At 47.5% G+C, this 15,313-nt stretch overlaps 1 protein-coding gene across 2 annotated transcripts in view; it reads left to right on the forward strand.

Annotated features, from left to right (window-relative positions):
* Window positions 1–14,300, forward strand: part of SLC46A2 (solute carrier family 46 member 2) — a 32,567-nt gene extending 18,267 nt beyond the window's left edge. The window contains exons 3-6 of one of the 2 annotated variants that reach the window (XM_038770167.1): window positions 5,496–6,430; window positions 7,445–7,528; window positions 8,965–9,121; window positions 13,716–14,300. In XM_038770167.1, coding sequence (XP_038626095.1) covers window positions 5,496–6,430; window positions 7,445–7,528; window positions 8,965–9,121; window positions 13,716–13,755 — 1,216 coding nt within the window. In that variant the 3' untranslated portion in view covers window positions 13,756–14,300. Of the gene's footprint in view, window positions 1–4,732; window positions 6,431–7,444; window positions 7,529–8,964; window positions 9,122–13,715 lie in introns of those variants that run through there. The other variant, XM_038770166.1, reaches the window with a different exon arrangement.
* The last annotated feature ends 1,013 nt before the right edge of the window (window positions 14,301–15,313 follow it).

Raw genomic sequence — 15,313 nt, forward strand, 5'->3', positions numbered from 1 at the left:
GATGGTGGAAGTAGCCAAAGCAGTGCCTGATGTTCTAGCTATACCAGACCTTAGTGGAGTGGAGAGAAGGAATGAACAAGAACATGAACACAAAGCTGCCCCTCTCTTGCTGCTACCTCCCACTATAAGCCCACAGTCCTGCTCCTATTTCTGCTCCGTTCCAGCTCTTGTTTTAGTTTGGAGCTGCTGCTTCTGTCATTACTGCCACTTCCGGTTTTTCCCTAGGGGTTTCCCCATCAGTCCCCCTTTTGTGCAGTTTCTCCACACTGGCAGATTCCAGGAAACAGCAGCTGACAAGAGAAAGTACCTCTTTCTGGAGCAGGAACTAGAGTCAGAGTAGAGGAGGACAAGAGTAAGCCCATGAGGCCCACAATGGAGAGGGACAGTCTTGGCTGCCTCTCTCTTCACTCTTTCAGGCACTCAGTGATTGTATGTGTGTTTGTGTATGTGCACAGGCGTGTGCTTGGGATTGTGATTTGGGGGTTTCCTTCACTCTAGCTTGTATTTCCCTCTGCGTGCTTTGTCTTAATCTCTTTATATTCTATCTCCCTCTCTTGCCTTCCCCTCTTCCTCCTTCACCTCCTCTTTCTCCCCAGTCTTGGGCAAATGGCCCCTCCCCCATAGAATTCCCACCCCATCCTACTTGGAGCTTTCTAAAATATGGTCCTTTTTGTCCTAACAGGGTGAAGAGGAAGAGTAATGAATATAAGGTGAATCTCCTTGCTAGAAAGAAATGATATAAATATATGGTATGCGTTTTACCATCTTTCCTTCTACCAAGAAGATTTCTCAAGAGAGAGCCATGGGGGAGAGATTGTTCTTAGAGCTGGAGGATAAGGACTATACTCAGGCTGATGGTTCTGTCCTCCATGATAGTCCTTGGGATTTTGGGCATTGGGTCTTACCCGAAGGTACAAGGATCATGGAGAGGTCTCAGATGGGAATGATCCTTTTGGGAGGCTTCCGGGGTCCTAGGGCCCTTCAGGTCTGGAAGAGCCATCCTGGAGGACATGGATCAGAAAGGGTACCCTGGGATGAACCTCAAAACCCATTAGACTCCCAAATCCCTGGGGTGGGGGTAGGCAGAATCGAAGGATCAAAAAAATGCATTGCCAAGGTTCGGTGTGCAATGGGCTCTGGTAAAAAGCTACAGAGTCAGTATTTTGCCTTTCAAACAATTTATCGATAGCATTTACTGAATAAATACCTAATGTGTACAGAGTACTGTAGTGAACACATGGAAGAGTGCAGTTGAATCATATGTGATTCCTTCATTCAGTTGTATTTATTGAGTGCTTACTGGGTGCAGAGCACTGTGCTAAGCGCTTGGGAAAGTACAATACAACAATAAACAGTGACATTCCCTGCCTACAACGAGCTTACAGTCTAGAGTGGGGGAGACAGACATCAATACAAATAAATAAAATTACAGATATGTACATGAGTGTTGTGGGGCTGGGAGGGGGAAAGAGCAAAGGGAGCAAGTCAGGAGGGCGACGTAGAAGGGAGTGGGAGATGAGGAAAAGTGGGGTTTAGTCTGGGAAGGCCTCTTGGAAGAGATGTGCCTTCAATAAGGCTTTGAAGGGGGGAGAGTAATTTGAAGGATTTTGGGGAGACAGACCCTTTAAATAAATGCCAGCTAGGATGCCCCTCCTCAAAAACCTCCAATGGCTACCGATCAATCTGCGCATCAGGCAGAAACTCCTCACCCTGGGCTTCAAGGCTGTCCATCACCTCGCCCGCTCCTACCTCACCTCCCTTCTCTCCTTCTACTGCCCAGCCCGCACCCTCCGCTCCTCCACCACTAATCTCCTCACTGTACCTCGCTCTCGCCTGTCCCGCCATCGACCCCCGGCCCACGTCATCCCCCGGGCCTGGAATGCCCTCCCTCTGTCCATCCGCCAAGCTAGCTCTCTTCCTCCCTTCAAGGCCCTGCTGAGAGCTCACCTCCTCCAGGAGGCCTTCCCAGACTGAGCCCCTTCTTTCCTCTCCCCCTCGTCCCCCTCTCCATCCCCCCGTCTTACCTCCTTCCCTTCCCCACAGCACCTGTATATATGTATATATGGTTGTACATATTTATTACTCTATTTATTTATTTTACTTGTACATTTCTATCCTACTTATTTTTTGTTGGTATGTTTGGTTCTGTTCTCTGTCTCCCCCTTTTAGACTGTGAGCCCACTGTTGGGTAGGGACTGTCTCTATGTGATGCCAATTTGTACTTCCCAAGCGCTTAGTACAGTGCTCTGCACATAGTAAGCGCTCAATAAATACGATTGATTGATTGATTGAGAAAAGACAACTGTTGCTTGCTATTAGAGCAAGAGGGAGAAGAGCTATTTTGGGGAAGTTCAGAAGCATTGGGTAATAAGCAAGAAGAGAAGAAAACTTAACCGTTAAGATTGATGGACTGTCATGGTTAGCAAAATCTGAGAGGCCCTTAATAGAAAACTATGTTTTCCGTTGTTTTTACTAGGTGTTCTTTCAAAAGAGCAGGGCCTGCCAATGGTTTTTGGAACTTAGGCCTGCCTTGCTTTTACCTCACCCAGACCAATAGTGAATGTCGCCCTCTAGTGGATGCAGTCCTAAGAGAGGTGATTTTGTTCCATCACAAGCAGTTGAAGTGACCTGGCCCCATACTCCTTTCTCTCCTCCTCCACCCTGACCTTGCCATGTGGTTTAGCTGGTTTAGTCTGTTGTGTGCAGCACCTGGATCTTACTTAAGGACTTAAGCACTGCCACTACTGGGTCAGAGAAGTAATCTGTACAGCCCAGTTTTCTGTCTCTGACAGTGACAACAGATACTCAGAGATAGTTGCCCTCCTTGACACCCATCCTAATGGTTTAGGGAGGTACCACCAACCTGTCCATGAATGGATCCAAACCCCTCTTGAACCCACTGATATTTTCACCAAGACAACATCTTGGGGGAACAGATTCCAGTGTTGCAAACCCCTATCTCTCCCTCCCCCACATACCTCCCCCACATGCTGTTTGATTCAAAAATCATATCAAGAGCTACTCTGATTTTAGGCAGACAGGGTCAAGAATGGAGTGGGAAGTGATCGCCCATGCAATACCATGTGTTGGCTGCAACAGAAACTAGCCCCTCCCAGAGTGAACCTGAGGGGACCAAAGATGGCAGGCCCTTGGGAGGAAAGAGAAGTCATTTTTGGGGGGGGGGGGGGGGGGCAGCGGACTATGCAGAAGACACACAGGACCCACCCAGGAGGAGGCTTACAAAAAATTGGGTCAGGGTGCAGAGGGCAATGCAAGACGTCCCTGGAGAAGATGGCAAGCTGGGACATCCCCAGAGTGCTCTGCTCTGGGACACTTTCCTGTGGCCTTAACAGATTTTACTTTGGGCAATAAGCTCTAATCGTGATGAGGGATACTTATTTATACCCTTTGGGTACTTGATAGTCACCTCACCCTCAACTCCACAGCACATATGTACAATTCTGTAACTTTTTATTTATATTAATGTTTGTCTCCCCCTCTAGACTGTAAGCTCCTTGTGGGCAGGGAGCATGTCTACTGTACTCTTCCAACTGCTTAGTCCAGTGCTCTGCACACTGTAAGCGCTCAATAAATACCATGGATTGATCGATTACCTCTAAAACTTGCTCTATGTCCATGGTGGGGTTGGGGGGGGGGTGCTATCTTTCTTGATAACTCCCACCTCTCTGGGTTACAGAATACTCAGTGAAGGGCTCCAGTGAAGAAATCCTTTGGGCTGCCAATGGAGGCAGTAAATGTTCTTCTCCTCTCTGGAAGTTTCCTTCTTTAGGGCCAGAAGGACTGAGCTGTTCTTTCTGTGTTTCCGTCTGCCTCCCCTCCCCCTTATCCCAACTTGCCAAGTGTCCTCACAGCTGAATCCTGCTTTGCTGCCCCTACTCCTCTTCCCTAAGGCTCTCTGCCACACTTCAGCCCCAGAATCCCTGGATAAATGGTGCAGTACTTCCATTGTTACCAGAACTACCCCTGGGGTCTTCATGATCTCCTGGTTCCCACAACTTGGTAGTGCTCTGGGAGTGCTTTTCGGGGGAGGAAGGGGAGGATAAGGGAGCACTACCCATTAATGTTGCCAAGAAATGCCCATACCCCCACTGAGTCACCTACAAATGCTAAGCCTCCCACTATGCCTCATGGAGTCCTGCAAATAAACAAACTCCTGTATGCCTTGAGAGATCACTCTACAAAATCGACCCCTATAGCCACAAGAAAAGTCTGATCAATGCCAGTGATATTTCATTACCCCTTCTCTCAGTCAATCAATCATATTTATTGAGCACTTACTGTGTGCAGGGCACCGTACCACTCACTTGGGTGAGTACAATGCAACAGAAGCAGCGTGTCCTAGTGGATAGAGCACAGGCCTGGGAGTCAGAAGAACCTGGGTTCTAATCCAGGCTGTGCCACTTGTGTGCTGTGACACCTTGGGCAAGTCACTTCATGTCTCTGTGCCTCAGTTGCCTCATCTGTAAAATGGGGATTAAGGCTGTGTGCCCTATGTGGGACAGGGACTGTCTCCAACCTGATAATCTTATATCCACCCTAGTGCTAAGTACAGTGCCTGGCATATAGTAAGTGCTTAACAAACACCCTTAAAAAAAAAAAAAGAGTTGGTAGACGTGTTGAAACGTTCCCTGCCTACAAGGAGCTTACAGTGTAGAGGGGGAGACAGATAATAAAATAAATTACAAATAAGAGTGTAAGGATATGTACATAAGTGCTGTGGTCTGGGATAAAAGATCTCAATGCCCTTAGAGGGCTCCTTCCTGCCTCCTCTCATCTGATCTTAATCTCCTCTGAAGTGATCTGATACCTGTTTTCCTCCCCACTAGATTTCCACATTTTCCCTTCTCCCTACTCAGGGCGGCTGTTCCTCATAGTTTCAGTAGCAGAAGCAGCAGCAACCACTCCTACTGGAGGTGGAAGGGAGGGAAGGGTTAGGGGCAGGTCCAGTTTTTCCTGGTAGTGGGAGGGAAGGAACGAGAGAGGAGGGGTGATCCTGGCCCTAACTGTGAGTTGCTTCTCCTCAGTGGTCAGGCAGGCTCATGCACAGACACACTTTGCTCTGAGCTAGCTCTCTCTCTCTCTCACTCACTCTCACCCTGTCTTTCTCTCTCACTCTCCCACTTCCCCTTTCTCTGGGTTGTTTGTGTTACTTCATCTTTGTCTAATGTGTGAGAGCAGAACTTAGGGAATCTTTCCTGCTGCTGCTGTGGATCTGTCTTTCTCCGCTCCCCCCAACCCCCTGCCCACACACACATCTAGATTTCAGCCTTAGTGTGGCAGGAGGTAACCATGAATCAGGAAACAGGGGTTTCGCTGAAGTGCTGTCTTGAGCCTGCAATGATGAGGACTTGGATCGAGCCCGTGGTGGCCGCAGCTCAAGCGGCTGCCTCTTTCTATGACACGGGGCTGCTGTTGGTGGTGAGGAATTATTACAACCAGTCGAGCTCCAACCAGACCGGCATCTCCACCTCAAGGGGCATCCGTGAAGATGTCCAGCAGAAAGCCATCTCCAACTTCTACATCATCTACAACCTGGTGATGGGCCTGACCCCCTTGCTGTCCGCGTATGGGCTGGGGTGGCTAAGCGACAGGCACAACAGGAAGATCTCCATCTGCGTTTCCCTCCTGGGCTATCTGCTCTGCCGTCTGCTACTGCTCCTCCAGATCCTGCTGGACTGGCCCGTGGAGGTGATGTACGGGGCCGCGGCCGTGGCAGGGCTGTTGGGGGGCTTCTCTGCCTTCTGGTCTGGGGTCATGGCGCTGGGGTCGCTGAGCTCCTCTGAGGGCCGCCGCTCTGTCCGGCTCATCGTCATTGACCTGATCCTGGGTCTGGCAGGCTTCTTTGGCAGTATTGCATCAGGCCACCTCTTCAGTCTCTTTCCCGTGGGCCACAACCAAGGCACAGTGCTGGCGGCCTCCAGCGTGGGTTGTGCCGCCTTCGCCCTCCTCTACAGCCTCTTTGTGCTGAAAGTCCCTGTGCCAGAGGCCAAGCCCTGCCGAGCCAACATAGTGGACACGGTGGCTGGCACTGTTGGCACCTACCGCACCCTTGATCCAGATCAGCCTCCAAAGCAGGGAGCAGCGAGGGGAGATTCTCCCACTGAGAAGGCACTCCAAAAACCCATCATAGCCCTGCTCTTCATGGGGGCCATCTTGTACGACCTGGCAGTGGTTGGCGCAGTGGACGTGATGCCCCTGTTTGTGCTGAGAGAACCTTTGAGCTGGAACCATGTGCAGGTGGGCTATGGCATGGCGGCCGGCTACACCATCTTCATCACCAGTTTCCTGGGGGTGCTCGTGTTCTCCCGCTGCTTCCGGGACACTACCATGATAGTGATTGGGATGGTGTCCTTTGGGACCGGCTCCCTCCTCATGACCTTCGTCAAAGAGACCTACATGTTCTACACCGGTGAGTCGATTGGCGGTTCTCGTTCAAGAGGGTATATGTCACGGTTGAGAAGGGAGGAGGAGGGGGAAGGAGGCGGGGGGTACGTCAGAACCTTTTCTGGGCATCCCTCTTCATTCATTCATTCAATCGTATTTATTGAGTGCTTACTGTGTGCAGAGCACTGTACTAAGCGCTTGGGAAGTACAAGTTGGCAACATATAGACGGTCCCTACCCAACAACGGGCTCACAGTCTAGAAGGGGGAAACAGACAACAAAACAAAACATGTGGACAGGTGTCAAGTCTTCAGAATAAATAGAATTAAAGCTAAATGCACGTCATTAACAAAATCAATAGAATAGTAAATATGTACAAGTAAAATAAATAGATTAATAAATCTGTACAAACATATATACAGGTGCTGTGGGGATGGGGAGGAGGAGAGGAAAAAGGGGGCTCAGTCTGGGAAGGCCTCTTGGAGGAGGTGAGCTCTCAGTAGGGCTTTGAAGGGAGGAAGAGAGCTGGCATGGCGGATGTGTGGAGGGAGGGCATTCCAGGCCAGGGGGAGGATGTGGGCCGGGGGTTGGCGGCGGGACAGGTGAGAACGAGGTTCTTGAGTGTCTCACGGGGGGAGGGGGGAAATGCGTAGGGGTAACTTTCTTTATTCTGATTCAGGACACCTTAAACACTGTAGCGCTTATCCCAATTTTACTGGCTTTAGAGTCATGCTTGCACTTTGCACTTCCCTTGCACTTTCATAGGTGTTTGTGTGGGCACTCTCCTCCCTCCCTTTCTCTCTCTCTCTCTTGTCCCCTTCATTTCCTCTCTCCCTTCCTCCCCCTCCATGTTTACACAATTCCTTGGCCTCACCACTTGGAAGCCTTAGTCTCAGGTGGTACCACCCCGTCTGACTTTAGACTGGAGAAAAGTTGTTTGCCTTAAGAGACCGGCCCATAGTGACAAATAATACAGATTGGTTTGTATTTTCTAGAGAAGGCAAAACTTGATCATTATTTCTTGTTCCATCATGTTGCAGCTCGTGCTGTTATGCTGTTTGCTCTCATCCCCATAACGACAATTAGGTCTGCATTATCCAAAGTAGTAAAAGGATCGGCCTATGGTGAGTGAAAGGATTTTCTGTGTGGCTATTGTCATCGTTGCAGTTGTTTTTAGGGGAAGCTCATTCCAGCGGACAGGGTGGGTAGGAGTGAGGAGCATAAGCAGACTGGCTGTGGCTCAGGAAATTAAGAGAGTTTGCTCGTAGCCCCACTTCAGTGACAGGAACCCGTTCTCTCTGGTTACGATGGACGTGGGCACTTGGTATTCACCCCACCCCCAGCCCCACAATACTTATGCTCATATCCGTTATTTATATATATTAATGTCTGTTGCCCCCTCTAGACAGTAAGCTTATTGTGGGCAGGGAATGTTTCTAACTCTGTCGTATTGTACTCTCCCAAGCGCTGAGCACAGTGCTCTGCACACAGTAGGTGCTCATTAAATACCGTTGATTGGTTGAATCAGATATCTGTGATGTCAGCCCAGCTCCATGCTGCAGGTTCACTCCAATCTGGTCCTTCTCTGTGGGGACAGACCAAGGACCCTCAGAATTCACCCTAGGGCCTGCAGGTGCAGGAGGGTGATGCCATATGAGCCGCCTGTACCTATCACTCAATCAATCAATGGCATTGAGTGCTTACTGTGTGTATTAAACGCTTGGGCAAGTACAATAATAATAATCATGGTATTTGTTAAGCATTTACTATGTGCCAGGCACTGTTCTAAGTACTGGGGTAAAGACAAGATAATTGGGTTGGACACAGTCCCTGTCCCACCTAGGGCTCACAGTCTTAATCCCCATTTTGCAGACGAGGGAGCTGAGGCACAGAGAAGTGAAGTGACTTACTCAAGGTCACACAGCAGACCAGTGGAGGAGCTGGGATTAGAACTCATGACCTTCAGACTCCCAGGCCCATGCTCTACCCACTAGGCCATGCTGCGAGCCCTATCCATTCCAGTTGGAGCACGCACAATGGTCATGATCCTCCCCGGGTCCACGTTCCCCTGAGGTGTTTCTTCTACTTCGTGAATTGAAAAGCTCTGAGGGTGGGCCTTAAATGCAACAACTCAGTCACTAGAAACTCAGGGGGTTTTAGAGAAGAAATGGATTTGGAATTCACCAGCTTTGGGTTATCTAACATACTTAGAAAAGAACGATTGGGCCTCTCATTGTTTGGGGACTAGAAGTTGCTTTGAATTTTGCACATTTTTAACACTAGCCAATAGCGGATTAATGAAGTATGACTGAGATGATGGAATCTCCCATTGACGGATGACGGGTCCTTGAAAGTTCCGGGCCTTTGATTGTTTGGAGGGTCTGTCACTAGATTGTTTCCAGAGGGCACAAAGTGGTTCAGGAAACTCTTCCTGGAAGGAATGAGCCAAGAGGAGAGAAAAGGAGTAGTCAGAAGGGTCAAGTTGGACTGCAGCTCAGGAAGGACTTCGGTGACATCCCTCCCGTGACTGGCTTCTGATGACTTTCGTGACTCTTTTCAGGAAAAGTATTTGTGATATTGCAGCTCTCATTGGTATTGACGGGCGTGGTCACTTCCACAGTGTTCAATGAGATCTATCAGCTCACCATGGACAAGTTTGTTGGGACTTGCTTTGCCCTGTCTTCTGTCATTGGATTCCTGGCTATCATTCCCATCGGGTAAGAGGTTTGGCTTTGTTTGCGGGCTTTTTGGCTTTTCAAGACAGCAACCTGATCGACCATCCAGTGTGCTTTTAAAAAGATTTATGTGATTTACAAAATTTCTGGGAGACTGACTCATATTGCAAAAATGGAGGGCAACTGAAGAGGAAAACAAACTTTACAGTAATTTGGGAATCTCCCAGTCTCATAAGTGGTGATAAAAATGCCACAGACCAGCTCAGTTCTTCATAAGAGCCCATTCTGCTTCCTTGTATTTGGAGGTGGTGACCTGAAACCTTTTGGCTCATTCTGGGTTTTGAATCGGCTGAGCTAGAATATCTATCTGGCTTGCTGTGTTTCCTCTGTGGCATGTCCCTCATCCATTAAAGGGCCATTCGGAAGGTCTTGACAGTGGTTTTTCTGGGCTCAGCTATGCTGTATTCAGTTAGGTCATCATCTTGGGCCTTCCAGAGACCTCCCCTACCCCCCCAGCCCATTTTGGTCGTGTGTCACTGATTCTGGGTTACTCATGCTCTCCCTACGCAAATGTGTGGGCAGATAAATCAAACCGTGATTTTAACGAATTCCCATTTAACAAAGGAATAACCAGCATCAGTTTCCCTTGAAGGCAGCAGCCACGGATTTCTTACCCGACACATACTTCGGCACTTTTCCTTCACCACGGTCCCCAGGTGATCCTCAGTTAGGTCCACTGGGCCTTGCTTTTTGGGGTTAACAGTTCTCCCTCATCTCTCGAACCTAGCTTCGACACTCGAATTTGAGCCCTCCAAAGAGTGGCTAAAGCAGCCAGGAAAGTCAAGTGAAAATTTAACATTTAATGAGCTCATTTACAAGCAGAAAGCTAGCAATGCACCATTAAACACATTAGCTTATTCGCCTGGCCCATCTTCCTTCCAAAGCTGACTCTAGAGCAGTGCAGTGAGCATGACTCACTCCCCATTGTGGGGCAGCCAACTTGGGCCAAGGTTGATCTCACATTCTTCCCCAGAGGAAAATGTTCTTCCTTTAAATGACTGCTAAAGAGATGGAACTTCTTTGGCACTCGCTCTCTTCCGCACCTCCTCTCCAGCCAGACTCAAGCTCCGATTGATGAGTCCCGAGGAGACTGGAAGAGGCGGTGGAGGTGTCTGGCTGCTCATAAGAGCAAAGGTATGTGGGCCTCGTGGAGAGAGCTCTGGACAGTGTGACCAGAAAGGAAGCTGTGTTACCGACTGACCGGGAGCTGTTGGGAAAACCCCCTCGGCTCAGTCGGTCTTGGCTTTAAAATGGGGATCAGACTTGCTCCTTGCCTCACTTCCAGAGATGCTGAGATGACCGTATGTGGCCGGTGAAAGAGGCAGTGGCAGGTGGAGTGGGAGTAGGGGGATGGGGATTAGCCAGGCAGGTCTCAAACCCACTCTACCAACACGCTGCTCCGTTCTAGAGCAGCCTGGCACGGTCACCTGGGTGGAGCTCACTGGTTAATCGGGGTGATAGGGACCCTCCAGAGTCCTGTGCTCGATGCCAATTGACCCCTGGCAAGCAAGGGGAAGCCCAGGTCATTCATTTTTCAACTTTCCCCAAACAGCTCCCCTGCTATGACCTGTTACCATTCACAATTGGGAATGGCCTTCTGCTAGAGTTGCAATTACAGAGAAAAAGCCAGTGTGGGAGGACCGGAGACATCTAGGTGTTTTTTTGTGTGCTTGTTTTATGGTATTTGTTCAGCACCTACTATGTGTCAAACACTGTTCTAAGCTCTGGGGTTGGTACAAGTTAATTGAGTCAGATTCGGTCCCAATCCTGTGTGGGGTGTGAGATCTTTGAGGGCAGGGAATGTGTCTGTTTATTGCTATATTGTCCTCTCCTAAGTGCTTAGTTTAGTGCTTTGCACACAGTAGCTGCTCAGTAGGGTTGAATGAATGAGTGAATGGGTAGTTAGGAATTTACTTTCAAATCCTGAAAGTCTGCTAGGAGTATCGTGGAAATGATTTTTGTGCCTAATCTGAGGAGGGTAATGACAACCCACTGGACAGAAGAGAAAGTGTTTTATCCGAGGGAGAGGGAGGTCAGGCTTATTGCCAGTATGAGAAACCAAGATGATATCGAAGAGGAGTGGAAAGTGTCATGGAAGGAAGCTGAACTTTCCATAGGTAGGGTCTCAAGTATGAACCCTCCTGACTCCGACCCAGGCGAGAGTTGTTTGCATCTTATTCAGAAGCCACCAGGCAAAGGCTTCTCCCCATCTCAGATGTAAGCCTCCCTTTCTGGTCTCTAGGCGTAGAAAGTATTCAAAGTCCTAGGATGATTTATCTGACACGAGCAGCCGGGGAAGAAGTATAATTGCTGAAAATGAACAGGAAAGGTGGTGGAGAAGCCTGCTCCCATTGTTGGACAATGCACTCCAGTCAGGGTTCATCTGAATCATGAAACTGGGAGCCAAAGTTAGGAGTAGAAACTTTAGATAGCTGTAATCTTAAAATAGCTAAGAATAGGAAATTGGTTTGCACTGTTACAGAGCACTGGCTATGCAAAATGGGTCTTAAAGCAAGCAATCCCCATGGGTCACTATCAAGATTCATTCATTCATTCATATTTATTGAACACTTACTGTGTGCAAAGAACTGTACTAAGTGCTTGGGAGAGTACAGTATAACAGCATACAGACATTCCTACCCACAATGGCTTGTCACAGTTGATTCTAAACCAGATCGATCCAAAATTTGAAATTATGGGCTCTGTTGGCTGGAGTTTGCTGTCTGAAATCATATGGTTTTATCATATGATTTTTTTTTTAATTCTACTTCCTTACCTGGTTGCCAGCCCTTACCTCAGAAAGCAAAAACAAAATCCCAATTCTTATCTGAACAAGACTGCGCCTACTCATGCAGAAAAGCAGGATAATAAAAACAGCTCACGGTGTTCAGGATCTGGGAAACTGCTTTAGTTGAGAGGGATCATTTACGGTCAGCAACAAAAGAGAAAGTTCATTGGCAAGTCTGTGTATGGGCAGTTACAGCTTGCAAGCTTCACTGAAACCTACAAAGCCAAGCTATAAGCAGAAGCAGGGCCTGAAGGGCAGTAGATGGAAAGATAGCTACATGTACATTAAGTGGATTTTTAGGGTTTTACCTGATTTAACCCAAATCATGTTTAGGAAAAAATAAAATTAATTCTTAAGAAAGCTGAAAAAAAGTTACAATTTTTAATAATTAAGTGTAACATTTTGCTCCCCTGGTGGATCTAACATCCATACCATTCATCGCCACAGGTGGATTCAGTATATTTGATTAATTGTCCATTCTCCATGTATTTTTGAATGTGAGATTTGGCTGGTTTGGCCTCCTTTCAATGCATCATTATTTTTTTTTTCTCTGCAAGATTTCCCTTCTCCACTCTATAGAGAGTCTGGAGTTTCCTTGGATAACTGGCACTTGTGTTCAGTTTTTGCTTACTTCTTATGTAAGCACCTTCACTCTTCTCATTCCAGTGCTCCTGGGTTCTAATTGCAGCTCTGCCACTTGTCTGTTGTATGATCTTGGGCAAGTCACTAAGCTTCTCTGTGCCTCAGTTACCTCATCTGTAAAATGGGGATTAAGCCTGGGAGTCCCATATGGGACATGGATTGTGTCCTACCTGATTGTCTTGTATCTATCCCTGTGCTTAGTACAGTACCTGGCACATAGTAAACACGTAACAAATACCATTTTTTAAAAAAATGCAGCCTCAATATGGGTATGTAGGCTAGCAGTTAGCACTGATTGTGCTTGCTTACTCATATGCCAGCCTTGGAAAGGAGTACTCTTACCAGAGAAGTACTCGGTATGCTGAAGTTGCTGTAGGTGAAGCATAAAAATAAAACCCCCAATTTCAAAAAATTAAACCTCATGTGAACCCCCTAGTAAATCCCCCAAATTATTTATTTATGCCTCAAATCACGATTATCTGCTCAAAATCCTGGTGGTAAAAATTGCAGACCAAAGACAGTTGTGTTTAAAGGTGTCCCGGTTCAAAGGGAATAATGTCATCATTTTTCCAAGAACTGTGATCTGGGTTAAGTGGTCCAGATGAATTCTTCGATGCCCAAATTGTATTTGCAATCCTGTGAGCAATGTGTTTAAGATTAATAGAGCCCCAGGTCATCCGAAGGATTATCTCGGTCATTCATTCATACTTTCTGTGGCCGCTGGTGGCTTGAGCCATGATAGGAGGGCACTTTGCTACCTAGTCCTCTTGATGGCATATGCTCCAGGGCAACACCCCTTGAGGATAGCACCTTTGCATTTCAGCTGCTCCAGTGGCCTCCTTTCCTCTCCCTTGAGGTCTGCTGCCCCAGAAAACACACTTGTTGGCTGGCTGGATTTACAGGTTATAACTTATAACAGGCTGGCCAGCCAGGACTGAGTAGCCAAGTCGCAGAAGTCGAGTGGATGGTGGGGAAAGAGATATCTCCTTGTTATCAGTTTTCCGGGAACAATTAGGGCCTGGTCATGAGGGTGGCCTCTTGAGAGATTGAAGGATGGGAGTGTGGCCAAGGAACTAATAAACGGGAATCGTGTGGCACCCACATTGACTGAAAGCTCTCTCTCTCCCCTCTCTTAAATCCTTACAGAATTGTGGCCTACAAGCAAGCCTCCTGGCCTGGTTATTGAGAGATCCCAGGAAATGAGTGCATTTCCAGGTGAAAGATGTGGCTGCTGGTAATCTACACAGACTGGAGAATCCTTGGAAAAGAACAGAATGAGCCCAGGGCCCTGGAAATGAATGGCCTAGTGCCTCAAGAAAGTAAAGTTCAGCTCGGCCCTGGACCACAGGAGGAAAAGGACTGTCCTGTGAAGCTGTGGTTACGCACTTCATTGTTGGAGGCACTAGATTTGAAATGTACTGCATGGAAGGTATCTACCAAACCTGGAGAGTAACAGAAATTCACTTCCCTAGGAAGGGTACATGATTGTTTAGAGCACAGAGTAGAATCTCTCAACTTTCCAGATTGCCTCAGACTGTGGCTGGAAGCACACACTCCTCACTGCCAGTTAAAAAATCTTTGATGCACTAAAGTATAACCCCATACATGTTTAATCTGCTTAACATACTGTCCAGGCTGCACTTGAAATGCCAAATGCTATGGTCTAAACAGGGAAGGGAAAAGGGAGGCTGGGTGTTGTGGGGAGGTGAGGGGGATTATAAATCCTGACTACAAGGGGATGGTATTTGTTTTGTAAAAATGTATTATGCATAATTAATATTTTTGAAAATGAATGATTAAACCTTAAAAATTAATCTCATTTCCTATAGCTAGATATCACTGGATTTCACATTACCCTTCCAGATACCTGCAGCTATTGGTTCCTTTGGTTGCCTGAGGTATTTTTGTCACAAAACACAATCCAAATCAAAGAGAACCCAATGAGAAAGCCATTTTATTTCATGATGTCATCAGGAAGAAATAGGATCTAATAATAACAATTTATAATAATAATAATTGTGATGTTTCTTAAGCACTTACTGTGTGCCAGGCACTCTACTAAGCACTGGGGTGGATACAAGCAAATTGAGTTGGACACAGTCCCTGTCTCACATGGGGCTCCCAGTCTCAGTCCTCATTTTCTAGATGAGGTAACCAAGGCCCAGAGAAGTGAAGTGACTTGCCCAAGGTCACACAGCAGACAAATGGCAAGGCTGGCTCGTGCTCTATCCACTACGCCATACTGTTTCTCTATTCAGACATGGACCCAGAAGTGGCAGCAATCAATCATTGTAGAATAAGACAGTTGTATTAATGTTTGCCATGAACTTGAAAGGCTGATTAACTGGCAAGGTGACCAGGGAGACAATCTCTAAAGGGAATTGAAAAAAAAAATAAGGAAAGCTAACAGGATCAAGGAAAGGGAAGAACACCTCATCCTCCTAATGTGAACTACTTCTGGTGCTGGGGTGCTCTCGGATCTATGCCCAGAATCAAATCGTACTCTCCCAAGCACTTTGTACAGTGCTGTGCACACAGTGCTCAATAAATGTCACTGATTTATTGATCAGAACTCAAAACCCAGGCCTCTCCTTCCTCCCCCGCAACTCCGTTCTCTAAGCTGGATGGAAACTACAAATAGAGGATGGAGTGTCTGCCTTGGGGGTCCTGCTTTCTGCTGGTGGGAAGGAGCCCAGGGAGAAACTGCTTCACATGATTCTGCTCTCTGGTAGATCATATGACAC

Source organism: Tachyglossus aculeatus, chromosome X3 (assembly GCF_015852505.1).
Source record: "Tachyglossus aculeatus isolate mTacAcu1 chromosome X3, mTacAcu1.pri, whole genome shotgun sequence".
Lineage (NCBI taxonomy): Eukaryota > Metazoa > Chordata > Mammalia > Monotremata > Tachyglossidae > Tachyglossus > Tachyglossus aculeatus.